The sequence below is a fragment of the Cheilinus undulatus genome, linkage group 13 (genome assembly GCF_018320785.1).
Source record: "Cheilinus undulatus linkage group 13, ASM1832078v1, whole genome shotgun sequence".
NCBI lineage: Eukaryota > Metazoa > Chordata > Actinopteri > Labriformes > Labridae > Cheilinus > Cheilinus undulatus.
The window spans coordinates 24,359,425-24,372,966 of NC_054877.1; the positions used below are offsets into that span (position 1 = coordinate 24,359,425).

Here is a 13,542-nt window from a genome sequence, read left to right on the forward strand (position 1 = left end):
GTAAGAATTTGTATCCCTTAATCATCCCTTTATTTGAATTTTGTTGAAAAATGTAATCTCCTCATTAACTTGAGCATTTCCTTGTGCCCAAATTAGATGAGCCTGTGACCTTTAAGAAGAAGCTAGAAAACCTGACAGTTGAGGAGCAAAGTGAAGTCAAACTGGAGGTGGAGCTCAGTAAGCCATCAAATGAGGTGAAGTGGATGAAGAACAGCGTAGTGGTGCAACCTTCAGGAAACATGGAGATTCGTGTGAATGGCGCTAAGCAGGCTCTGGTCTTTAAGAGTGTGACTCATGCTGACCGAGGCATCTACTCCTGCGAAACCCTGGATGACAAAACCCAGGCCAAACTCAGCATTGAAAGTAAGAAATCCACTATTTGATTATGTAACCCTTTATAGGGTACTCATTGAAATACTTGGAAATTCAAAATTTAAGCCCTGGAATATTATTGATGGACATCCCAGGACATTTTTTTACTATTGTCACTTTTATTATTATAGTGCAAATCAATGTCAATGAAGTGAACATATATGGCTCCTTTCCTGGTTATGGTATAAAACAAATCCACAAAGTGTATGCATATTAGGATTATAATAATGGAAAAATGTATAGAATCTAATGAGTATCTTAATTGTAAGTTAAAAAGTTATTTAAATATAAGTTATTCATATTCACAAGACAGTGAGGTTGCCTTTAGATTTTGACTTGATTTAGAGACAAGACATGACTGGCTTCAGAAAACTATAAGTTGTGGTGGTACCTCCAGTTTCTATTATGATTTCAACAGGACACATATAGTAATCACAAAAATTGAATAACTAAGTTAATTTAAGCAGTGAGGAGGCTCACAATAAAAATAAGAACTAATATTTGACGTTTAAATTTAATAAAACTCTTACATTGTTGTAAAACTGGCTAAATTAACATTTATTTCACTCTATATACCACTTGTCTGAGACACTGGGACACTGCTGATTGGTCGTATGGTGTCATGTCCCTTTCCGTGATGTTGACTGATCTCCAATGATTGGCTAAGAAAAGTCATCCTGGCTCTGCTGTATCACAGAGAGTTAGGGGGAGACCATGAAGGAAGTTGACCGAAGTGACCATATTTGGTTCCTTGCCCCATAAAGGGCTATTAAAGCATTTTAGCACACTTATAAACCCCGTGCAGAGTTTGTCATTCTTCAGAACCATTTGGATTTAGATTTTGAGTTATACATGAGAAATCCTAGCTTGCATGTTTAAAATATTTCTCTCTCCTCTCCTAGTGAAGAAGATCAAGGTTGTCAAGGGCCTAACAGACACAAAGGCACATGAAGCAGAAACAGTAACGCTTGAGGTAGAACTAAATCTGCCTGATGTTGAAGGCTCCTGGACCAGGGATGGGGTCAAGTTAAAGTCTGGTGGTAACTGCCGTATCACAACTCTTGGGAAGAAGCATGCCCTGACATTTTCCAACCTCAAGAGGGAGGATGCAGGAACTATTGTCTTCCAAGCAGAAGGAGTGCATATCTCTTGTAAACTGGCTGTTACGGGTAAGAACTGCATTGTGTTTGTTAACTAGGCACCACACTGGGGCAGAAATAGGATTTATTTATGTACAGAACCAATCAAGAGTCAGTCAAGTGCTTTTCTGACCAGTATTTGTTCACTTGCCAGAACCTCCGGCTATGATTTCCAACCCTATTATGGACATCAGTGTTCCTGAAAAGGAAAAGGTTACTTTTGAATGTGAAGTATCAAGAACAAATGCAGATGTTAAATGGTTCAAGGTGAGAAATTATTTTAGAATAAGATAATAAGATCTAAAAGAAAAAACTTAATTTAACAATTTTAAAACATGCTGAATTTACAGAATGACATGGAACTCAAACCAGGGAAAAACCTTGGCATCCATACTTTGGGCCGAAAGCGCTCTTTGGTCATCAACAAGTGCACCCCTGAAGATGCAGGCAACTATATTTGTCGCACTGCTGTTGATAATACCTCTGCCAAACTCACTGTTCATGGTAATGTCATGAAGCCCAACAATTGATGGTATATTGTTATTTAGAGTTAAGTATAACAAAAGTATTTGCATACAAACATCTTTAAAAATTTCCCTGCAGCCAGAGATATTAAGATCATGAAGAAGCTGGAGGATGTGGAGGTGATGGAGAAGGAGAGTGCTTCATTTGTCTGTGAAATCTCACATGATGAAGTGGAATGCCAGTGGTACAAAGGAGGGGCCAAACTCAAAGCTGGGGACAACATTAAGATGAGACAAGAGGGTAAAACTTAAAGAAATAACAAAACCTGTGTAGTTCACCAACCTATTATATTATGTATTTAAGGATTAACCTGTGTTGTGTCTATTTCCAGGCAGAACCTATGTACTACTGTTTAAGTCGGTAACCCCAGAAGATATCGGTGAGGTCAAATTCACAGCTGAAAAGGCTTCTTCTACTGCAAAACTTAAAGTGAAAGGTAAACAAATTACAGCTTCTACTGTATGTATATTGTTGCATGCATTCACTAACCTTTGTGCTACAATGTAAGAGTTGCAAATGGATTTTTCTATTTAATGTGACAAAAGCTGCCAGAAAAATGCAAATGACTGAATACAGCTGAATATTTTAAGCTTTCCTTTCTTCTAAGTGATAGATGATAAACATTCTGTTAGCAAAATGTAGAAGGTCACACTATAGTTTGATGATATATTATGCTAAAAGAGTAAACACATGCATTATTCTGACACTTTTGATGAGAGGGAAAATCCAGCTGCAACTTGCATATGCATTGTTGTGCCTCATTGAGGCCTGATGGCAAAGGAAACACTACAAGCCCAGGTTTTTAATTGTTACAGAGGGGCACAGCATTTAAAATATCCGGGAGAAAGACAAATTTTTGCCACAGGCACCAATTCTGTAAGAGTTCTTTGCTGTCAGTTGATGATAAGCAGCCTGTGATTGCAACAACATGCGCATATTTTCCTCTTTCTTTGACAGTGTGCAGCTGTTTATAATTTAAAAAGAAATAACTTTAAAACAGTAACTTTATTTAATAACATGCCATTTCATGAATATTTCCATCTGCTTTAGCTTTCGCTTAAAGTGCTGTAACTTATGCTGCCATCATAAGCAGTTTTTCCTTTTCTGCATTTTTGCCCAATTTGCTTTGGCCATAAACTTATTAAATCATAAGCATTGTTCATTCTTAACTGTACTTAAGCAAGGCCTTGGCATTACATGATTCATGATAGTATTATTGATTCAGTGTTATCGTTACTATAGAGCTGCCAGTCAAGTTTGTGAAGAAACTCAGGGATAAGATAGCGATGTATAAGCATCGTGGTCATCTTGAATGCCAAGTGTCACGTGCCAGTGCAAAGGTGAAGTGGTACAAGAACAAGATGGAGATCAAACCTGGCAAGAAGTACGAAATCAAGAGTGAAGATGTGTACCGGAAACTCACCATCAACGATGTGGATTCCGGGGATGAAGACTTGTATACCTGCGATGCCACTGATGACAAGACGTCCTGTAAACTGCTTGTTGAAGGTAACGTCATGGAAGAAGACTAAAGATGAGTTCAAGCATAGTGTGAGGTCCAGCAGTTGTAGGCCATTCATTATGGTGACTGTAGAAATTGATTAAATACTCAAAGAATTTACACAAATAAGCCATCAGATCCACAGTCAATGAGGTATCTGTCTAAAAATCTATTTATGTCTGTCTGTCTACATCAACAATTGATCTGTATACATGTTTGTTTTCCCCTGAAGTGACTGCACGAATGAAAAACATAGGAAAAGTAGTTTGTCTTACTTTTAGCCATCTTACAGAAGCCCGAGGTACTTAATGAAGTAACGTAGTCAGACTGCTTGTATTTACTGTTGTGGAATGTTGTTTCTCTCACTGTCATGATGCCAGTGTGTGTTGACATACAATTGAAAAGGAGACATTATTATATTAATGATTGGTGTGCTTTTCTGACTTTAACAAGTCAAACTCTGAAGCTAATTATTTTATTTTGAAGTAACTTGAAAAAAGCAGAGAGTTAGCCAAAGTAGATGCTAACACCTGTAATGGTATATTAAAGCTTAAAGATAAAAACAATTGTGGCACTGGATTTACCTGAAATCAGTGTGCTATTAATGCACATTGAAAATACTGTCTTAATGATGTCTGTGATGCTTTTTGTCTGTATCAAAACAGTTCTCTAATTTTGAAATTAATTTTACTAATATTATATATACTGTATTATCAGCAGCAGAAGGCATTTAAGCTTAACTTTTTTCATTAAACTGTATCTCATGAAATAATCCTCAGTACTTTAAATACAATTCATATTTGAGTAAAAAAAGAATGCAGATTATATAAATGGTTGTGTTGTATCGATAGCTCATGAACCGAACAGTCTATACTTTATGCTAAAGCTAAAGTAAAGAAGAAAAATATTAGCTCATTGTAGATTTATCCATATAACTTTTTGACTTGTAAGTAAAAAAGAGAAAAAAAAATGCAGAAAGTTACACTGACAACCGGCTGTAAATAATGCTATACACTTTGAGATTAAAGTCAAAATGACAATAATACAGTCGAAGGGTTGAGAACAACATCCAAATTATGAGAGTAAAGTTGAAATACAGTTCTGATGTCTTGATGTGTAATGGGGGAGCAAAGATGCTTACTTGTTTGACCATGGACAGCTTGCTGCAAATTGTAAAATGTAAAAAAGCGAAAGAACACTTGGTCTATTGGACACTGTTGTTGGCAGTATTGTGTAGAATACATGGAGAAAATGTCACCCAAGATTGGCACTACATTGCATTTTTTATGGAATTTAGAAATAGAAATTCACGTTTTTTCATTGCTGATGTTGTGCTGCACCTTCACGCTTTCCCTCAGAAATGTCAGTAAATTTTTTTAATGGGGTAATTCATATATTATCAGAGGTCAACAGGTAATACTTGTCCCATGCAAATAGTACATTAGCCTGTAACAAACTGCAAATCTTGACTTTCTCTTCAAAATGCCTTGTATCATTGAGCATGTGAAACTATACTGAAGAACTGTATTTTACAACAGAGAGATTTGTTATCTTTTAGCGCATAAACACAGTGTCTAAGATCCACTGTTTGTTATGGAAAGATTTAACTTTATTCTCAAAACTTAGGGATCTCAAGCTTAAATCTCTGTTTTTTAAATATCACTTTATAGTTTTTTTTAGACAGAGGTAAACAAAGAATACAACATGTCCAATGACACAATTCTTAAGGATAAAGAAAAGGAAGTAATACAAAGTACAATGAAGCAAAACATAAAACAGCAGCCCTATAGACACTCAAATCTCTTCAGTCTATCAGTCCAAGCCTCACTTGATAAACAATTACTGTCAAGAAATCTATAAAAACATTCCATACATTCCAAAACTTGTCAAGTTTGTTCTTTGTAAAATATCTGATTTTTTCCAGAGCAGAGAAAAGGTCATTCCTTTCAACCACTGAGACACACCACAGGTTGTTTGTTGTTTTATATCTGAGCAATACATCTTTTAGCCTCCAAGAAACACACATTAAGCAATGACTTTAAATTGTTTGAAATTACAAATCACCTGGGTAGATAATATTAAGATGCACAGTTTGGGGTTATGTGGGACCTCTTTAACAATAATTTTGCTGCATATACTTAAAACACTTTTCCCAAAACTAAATATTAATGGACATTCCCAAATGCAATGAAACAGGGACCCTTTCTGGTCACCACATTTAATGCACTTATCAGGAATATTTGGGTTAAATTGGTGTAGTCTTGCTCAGTAATGTATTGTCTACTAAGCCATTTATATTGCAGTGATTTGGATTGAATAGTTTGAACTAAAGAACATGCCTCTGACCATTCCTCCAATGTTATGTCGACCTGAAAATCCTATCTCTATGCCCATTAAATGTTACCTGATGATTCATTGCACTTGCAAACAAACATATCATACAGTGGAGACACCTGACTCTTAGCCTCCAGATTTTTTTAAGTTATATTCTCTCAAAAAGATAGAGAGGGGAGCTCTGAACTATGCTTTGTCTGGACATCATAAAACGGACCTGAAGGTATTTTAAAAAGGTTTTTACTAGAAATTTGGTATGCAGCTTGACAAAATCACAATTTTATTCTTGACTTTTCAACTTTTTTTTTTCAATTACCTTTCAACTGTAATTTTGAAACTGTGTTTCAACTTTATGCTAAGAATTTCACTTTAAGCTCCAAGTGCACAGGATTATTTTTTCCTTCATCTCTGGCCTTAATCCTCTTCCATACTGGCTGCAGAAAGAATGCTAAAATTTTTTTTGTTTTGTTTTTCAATTGAAAAATGTCCTGCCTAGTCAGTATGTAAATTGATAATCTAGGTAATCCTTAATTCGTTACTTTGGTTTATGTCTTTGTGCAAAACAAACATTTTTGTTCACTGTAGGTAACTTAATGCCCAAAAATCTCCTAATCAGGTATCTGCATCTTAAATTAATCATTGATCTGGCCATATTGTAAGCTTGTGTCACACACCTGAAAAAACTCAAAGGCATACCATGAGTAACTAAGATTTGTTTCCTATTGCTTTTAGTAAAAAGAAAATCAAACTGGTTAACATTATTTAATTCAGTTTAAAAAAGAGATTAGTCTTTGTAAGATGTTTTTATCATACACTATTAGATTTGTTATGTGGAATTTTTGAGCCCAGCGGCCTCTAGTTATAATGTTTTTATCTGACTGAATAGACCAAACCATGGAAAATTCCTTTTATTTGACAAAATTGTACATTTAAGTCATATATCAAATTTTCACTAACTAATTTTCTCTTTGTAAACATTCCAGAGCAGTCCATCAGCATTGTAAGGGAGCTTAGTTCTGTTGAAGTCACAGAACCATTTGCAGCTGTTTTTGAAGTTGAAATCAGTATGGAACTGGTAAAACCTCCGATATGGACTCTGAATGGAGTCGCCTTAAAGGAGAGTGCTGATGTTGAAATGGAAAAAGAGGGCACTTTGCATCGTCTCACTTTCAAAAAGACTAAAGCATCTATGACTGGACCAGTGCAGTTTACAGCTGGGAAGAGTAAATCTTTTGCTCAGCTCACTGTTAAAGGTAAATGTTTTGAACCATATTAACACAGCACTTTGCAACAATAATGAATCTACTTTGATAATGTGAATGATTTAATCACAATCTGTTCCTGACATTTAGAGCGCCCGCTGGAGATTGCAGAGCCTATCAAAGATGTAAAGGCTAAGGAGAAAAGTTCAGCTATGCTCTCTTGCAAATTCTCTGCCCCACCCAAAGAGGTGCGATGGTTCAAAGATCAGGTACCTCTGGCACCATCAGACAAGTATAACATGAAGCAAGATGCTACAAGGGCCCAACTTACCATTCAAAAGCTGACTGAGGAAGACAGTGGACAGTACAGCTGTCAGTCTGGACCTGCTGAGACCAAAGGCAGACTTTCAGTGGAAGGTACAGTATGGTCCTTTATATACCTCACACATTATAGAAACTGATTTTTTTTAAGAAAACTACGGAAGCACTAAAAGGCCATGTATTCACATATATTATTTACCCAGTTTTCTTGTGATAACGGGATAATCAACTCATTATCACGGGAAAACAAACGTTGTTATCCTGTGATAACAGAAAAAATGAAGTCGTTATCACGAGAAAACCAGCGTTATCTCGAGATAGGACAAAAAAAGTCGAGATCGCGAGAAAATGGACAGAAATTATTTGTTATAATGGGAAGACGGGTTAAATAATATATGTAAATATATGGCCCTTTAGTGCTTCCATAGAAAATCACAACACAAAGAAGCTGCTAAAAAAATCAACACAGAAATGGTTTTCAGACTAAAATGTTGTTTATTTTGTCCAGTGCGTGAAATTAAGATCACCAAACACCTTGCTGACACAGAGGTTGATGAGGACAGTGATGCAGCATTTACATGTGAGATAAACTATGCAGATGAAGAGGTTCAGTGGCGTCTTAATGACAAGGTGCTTTTTACTAATGACGTAAACACCATTACTCATGACGGGAAGATTCACAAACTCACACTGAAGAACTTAGCACCTCAAGATGGTGGAATCATCACTTTCCAAGTCCGTAAGGTGAAAGAGTCTGTAACACTTAAAGTCAAAGGTAAGAACTTTAATACATATGCTGTGAAAATCCATTTCTTTATGAATACTGCTAAGGTGGCCCAACCTAGCCCACCCTACAGTTCTTCTTTCCTGTATTTTTCCCTGCAGAGAAGCGTGCAGTGTTCCTCAAGTCTCTTGATGATGTTATTGGAGAGGAGAAAGGCATGATAACTCTGACATGTGAGGCTTCCAAGCCCAGGGTTTCTCCTACATGGAGAAAAGAGGGCAAAGTCTTGAAGGCTGGACCAAAATATGAGCTGCTTCACACAGGCAAGTCTTTGGGACTGATCATCAAGGATGTCACCAAAGAAGATGCTGGAGAGTACAGCTGTGATCTTGGAACTGAGATTTCTAAATCAAAAGTCACTGTAAGAGGTTGGTGCTGTTTTTCTGAAATGCAATTTTATTTGATTTTTCCATCACACAAATGTTATTGTTTAGCTTCCTCACCAATTTGTACCCTCTCAAATTTAGAGATTGGCATTGGTATAACCAAGTGGCTGAAATCAGCTGAGGTGAATGAGGGAGAGACCTGTATCTTTGAATGCATCTTGTCTCGTGAGAGCACAGATGAGTGTTCTTGGACTATTAATGGCCAAACTATTAGGAATGGTGGCAGATTTAAAATCACAAGTAAAGGGCGCAAGTACATGCTGACCATAACAGATGTTACTGCTGCTGATGCTGGAGAGGTGGCCTTCAACCTTAAAGACCTGAACTCTAAAACAACATTAACAGTTGAAGGTTAGTCAGTATCTATTCTAAGCAACTAGACTTAAGTTACAAAAATATTAAGTTAATGAAATTAAATTTTTATCTTTCTTTCTGCAGGCAAAGCATCATCTGTGTCCAAAGGACTGCAGAATGTTAGTGCTGTTCAAGGGGACGATGCAGTGTTTATCTGTGAAGTAACACAGTCTCGTTCCACTGTGAAATGGTCTAAGGAAGGTAAAGCCATCAAGAAGAGCCAGAAGTATGAGATTAGCCAAGAGGACAGGGTCATGAAGCTGATCGTTCATAACGTCTCTGCTCAAGACTCTGGAGAGTACAGTTGTGAAGTTGTTGGAGGTGCAACCACTAAAGCCAAACTTGAAATCAAGGGTAAGCCTTGAGATTTTGCATGCCCCCCCCCCGAGATGATCCAACACTGCCATTCAATAAAAATTGTTATTTTCCCTCTATAGAGCCAATCCATAAGTTCACTAAAGCGCTGAAGGACAGCCAGGCAGAGGAGAAGGGCTCCGTGACCCTCCAGTGTGAGACTGCTCAAACTCCATCAACAGTGGTATGGCTGAAAGGTCACACTGAGCTGAAGGCTGGAGGTCGATATGAGATGTCCCAGAAAGAGGGTGTTTTAACGCTCACCATCAAAAAGCTGGAGGAGAAAGACACTGATATCTACACCTGTGATGTGGGCACTGCCAAAAGCATGGCAAAGCTGACAGTGAATGGTAAGACCCTAGTATGTATGTATAAAACTTTCTGTTAGGTTAGGTGCTTGTGCTGCAGAGCTGACTGTCCCAAGGAATTTTGTTTGAATCACTGCATAATGTACCACGTCATCTTAACATGAAGATGGGATAGTGTATGTGAAGGTAAGTACTTGAACTTTTTTTTTTTTTTGCTGGTGCTACTCTTTTTTCATCCGATTAATATTTTACACAAAAAAACGACTCAACATTCCTGCAAAAAGTTAGATCTTTTAAAGGCCTTAGCTGACAGTCTTCCTGTAATGTTTATGCAAAGTTTTTTATTGGAATGACATGAATGCTGTTTGATTTCAATCATGGCTTGGTTTGGTTTGGGTTTCAGTGCCAGCCAGTGATTCAAGTAGTAAAACCAAAGGATGTACAAGTTGTGTGAGGGTGAAACTGCTTTATTTGTTTGCTGTCTAAGCCCTCCTTATCTGTGTCATGCACATGCATAGTTCATTCTTTGCTGCATCCAAGTCCCTCCATTGACCTTCAAACTAGGAAAAAGTAATTCTATAGAATCTCCTGGATTTTCCATGTAAAAAAAATGTTCTGGTGTTATTTGTTATGGGTGGCTTTATGAATAACTCTGATTTTATATTTTGCATTATAACACCCTTTTTGTCATGGGTTGATTGAAAAATTTTGCATCCACAACTATGATCAGCCTCCATCAGCATGTGCAAGTGTGTCAAAATATCCTTTGTTTTGCATTGTTTTGTCATGCAAGATCTGTAAGCTGCATAAAAACAATTGTTGTGCTTTTTTCCTTGTACATTTGGTAAATCATCCCAAGATTTTTTTTTTAGATTCAGTGCACTCTATTAGAAAGTCCTGCAACAAGAGGAACGTTGGTCAAATGATGAACGAAACTACTACTTGTATTGCCTTCCAAAAGCTACTTTGACTGATGGAGCAAGAACACTCATTCATCACCCTTTATACTACTCACTTTTCATTCTCGATCAAAACACAACTTTCTGTTTTAAACAATCAAGAAATTGTTCATTTTATTTTAGCCCTGCCTGCCAGTTTTATCGAAAACCTCAAGAAACAGGAGAAAAAGGAAGGGGAGACTGTGGCTCTGTGCTGCAAGTTATCAAAGCCTGCCTCCAACATTCAGTGGAAGAAAGGCTCTGAAACTCTCAAAGCTGGAGAGAAGTATGTGATGAAGCAGGAAGACACCTCCTGTGAGCTTCAGATAAAGAATTTGAAGGTTGAAGATGGTGGGGATTACTTCTGCATATGCGGAGACCAGAGGACATCTGCAGCGTTGAAAGTCAACGGTATGGATTCAGGAGGTCTTTTTCTGCAGAGTTTTGGAATTTTGAATGTCTGAATGTGGCCTTTTCCACCATCGTTGCTTTTATTGTGTTTCTTTAAACATCTTTAAACTGCTGATTCACTTGGTATGTATAAGTAATGACAACTTGGTTGTACAGCTTTACCACCAACTTTCACACGAAAGCTGGAGAACCAGGAGGCTGAGGAGGGAACTGATATCACTCTGCGCTGTGAGATTTCGAAACCAGGAGTCCCAGTGGAGTGGAGGAAAGGAACACAGGTCCTGAGGTCTGGAGAAAAAATTCAGATGAAGCAGAAAGACTCTGTAAATGATCTCCTGATCTACACAGTGGTGCCAGGGGATAGTGGAGACTACAGCTGTGTGTGTGGGGACCAGAAGACTACGGCTAGCCTCAAAATCAAGGGTAGGACAAGGATTATCAAAGGCATTCATACAGTTAAATTTTGTGTACAGATGTTTTTTTTTCTTTTTTAAACCAGGGATGAGTTTTGAAATCTGTTACCAACACATCCAATACCAATCATACCGGATAGATTTAAGTACCTCATTTTGGTACCTCTCCACTCAGATGCAGCCCTAGCCCAAGGCATAAAATACATTATGTGATTTCTGTGTGCTCATGAATTTTGTTTAAGCTTCTTACTTAAAGAAGTGACCACCTTTTCATTACCTTATCAGTTCAGTTGGATTGATTCAGGCACTTTTGAAGCTCCAACACCATTGTAAAAGTATTGGTTTATCACTGGAATCTAAGAAAAACAGTATGATGCCTGACCCTACCTTTTATGTCTTTTCAGTGTTTGCATGCTTTGATGATTTTCAAATCAGCACTGTTCTTCAGCTTTACATGTTGCATGTTTCAACATTTTTATGTTATGTCAAACCAATGAATCGTAACCAAGTTATAAATCCTTAGTCCAACCAGTGACCTTCAACAAAAACCTGGAGAGCCAGGAGGCTGAGGAGGGAGCTAATATAACTCTGTGCTGTGAGATCTCTAAACCTGGAGTCCCTGTGGAGTGGAAGAAGGGGGCACAGGTCCTGAAGTCTGGAGAGAAATACCAGATGAAGCAGAGGGCATCCTTGAATGAACTCCTAATCACCAAAGTAGTGCCAGAAGACAGTGGAGACTACAGCTGTGTTTGTGGAGACCAGAAGACCACAGCTAGCCTCAAGATCAAGGGTAGGAAGAGGATTTTCAAGAGTCTGTTTGAGGATTTGTAAAGCACCTTTTTTATTACATGTCAAGGTGATGATGTTTTTGAGTCTGCATTAGTTTAGTTTGCAGTGTTAAGTGCTTGCTTTTTTAAGTAAAAACATCAAGGCATGTTATTGTCTGCTAAACCAAATTCTAAACCCTCAGTCCAACCGGTGATCTTCAAGCAGAAGCTGGAGAACCAGGAGGCTGAGGAGGGAGCTAATATAACCCTGGGCTGTGAGGTCTCTAAAGCTGGAGTCCCTGTGGAGTGGAAGAAGGGGGCACAGGTCCTGAAGGCTGGAGAGAAATACCAGATGAAGCAGAGGGAGTCTTTGAATGAACTCCTGATCACCAAAGTGGTGCCAGACGACAGTGGAGACTACAGCTGTGTTTGTGGAGACCAGAAGACCACAGCTAGCCTCAAGATCAAGGGTAGGAAGAGGATTTTCAAAAAGTCTGAGGATTCGTGCAGCAGTTTTTTAAGTGTGCATATGTTTCTAAGTCTTCATGTTGTTGCTCAAATTATCAGCATTTGTCTTGTGCATTCAGTGCTTGTTTTTTTTGTATGTATTCTGCTTTTTTTCTTTTTTTTTTTTTGCTGCCACCGGCAACTGAATTCTAACTCACAAATAAATTCTCAGCACAACCAGTGACCTTCAAACAAAACCTGGAGAGCCAGGAGGCTGAGGAGGGAGGCGATATCACGCTGTGCTGTGAGATCTCTAAACCTGGAGTCCATGTGGAGTGGAAGAAGGGGGCACAGGTCCTGAAGTCTGGAGAGAAATACCAGATGAAGCAGAAAGACTCTGTAATTGAACTCCTAATCACCAAAGTAGTGCCAGGGGACAGTGGAGACTACAGCTGTGCTTGTGGAGACCAGAAGACCACAGCTAGCCTCAAGATCAAGGGTATGGGAATTTGTGTTTCAAATCTTTTTAAGATGTTTTCACTTGTTATTGGAAATAAGAAAAAAAACAGATTTGTGAGGTAATTTATTTTGGAAACTGCAGGAGATTTGTTTCTAACATTTTTTATACCACCTAAAATGTGTTCAGTTGATGTAGCAAAATATGTTTCTCTTTCCCCTTTTTTTCTGAACTGAAGACCTTGGATTTAAGCACCTTCTGTTTCCCATTTCATGTCCTTTATGTGTCCTTGTTTGTTTTATGTTAGCTCGCTGGCTCATTTCTTATTCAGTGTCGAACACCAGCTTCATCACTCGCTTCTTTCAAGTCATATGTAGTGGCTCAACTTGCTTTATGTATGCCTGTATGCCTGGATCCATCCTCTGTAATCTCTGCTGTGTTGTATTCAGCACGTCTTTTATAGTTTTATTTGAAGTAGTGCTGCCAAATATGAAAATTTACCCATGCAGGGCCATATATCTTTTAAAGT

At 38.0% G+C, this 13,542-nt stretch overlaps 1 protein-coding gene across 34 annotated transcripts in view; it reads left to right on the forward strand.

Annotated features, from left to right (window-relative positions):
* obscnb (obscurin, cytoskeletal calmodulin and titin-interacting RhoGEF b) overlaps positions 1–13,542 on the forward strand; it is a 73,077-nt gene that overhangs the window by 18,987 nt on the left and 40,548 nt on the right. For 28 of the 34 annotated variants that reach the window (XM_041802887.1, XM_041802897.1, XM_041802904.1 and 25 more), the window contains 19 exons: positions 97–363; positions 1,275–1,541; positions 1,666–1,778; positions 1,862–2,015; positions 2,115–2,276; positions 2,368–2,472; positions 3,279–3,545; positions 6,855–7,124; positions 7,224–7,490; positions 7,903–8,169; positions 8,280–8,546; positions 8,646–8,915; positions 9,003–9,272; positions 9,356–9,622; positions 10,663–10,929; positions 11,086–11,352; positions 11,866–12,132; positions 12,313–12,579; positions 12,789–13,055. In XM_041802887.1, the coding sequence (XP_041658821.1) occupies positions 97–363; positions 1,275–1,541; positions 1,666–1,778; positions 1,862–2,015; positions 2,115–2,276; positions 2,368–2,472; positions 3,279–3,545; positions 6,855–7,124; positions 7,224–7,490; positions 7,903–8,169; positions 8,280–8,546; positions 8,646–8,915; positions 9,003–9,272; positions 9,356–9,622; positions 10,663–10,929; positions 11,086–11,352; positions 11,866–12,132; positions 12,313–12,579; positions 12,789–13,055 (4,548 nt within the window). The remainder of the gene's footprint in view (positions 1–96; positions 364–1,274; positions 1,542–1,665; positions 1,779–1,861; positions 2,016–2,114; positions 2,277–2,367; positions 2,473–3,278; positions 3,546–6,854; positions 7,125–7,223; positions 7,491–7,902; positions 8,170–8,279; positions 8,547–8,645; positions 8,916–9,002; positions 9,273–9,355; positions 9,623–10,662; positions 10,930–11,085; positions 11,353–11,865; positions 12,133–12,312; positions 12,580–12,788; positions 13,056–13,542) is intronic. The other 6 variants (XM_041802911.1, XM_041802912.1, XM_041802913.1 and 3 more) reach the window with 2 other exon arrangements.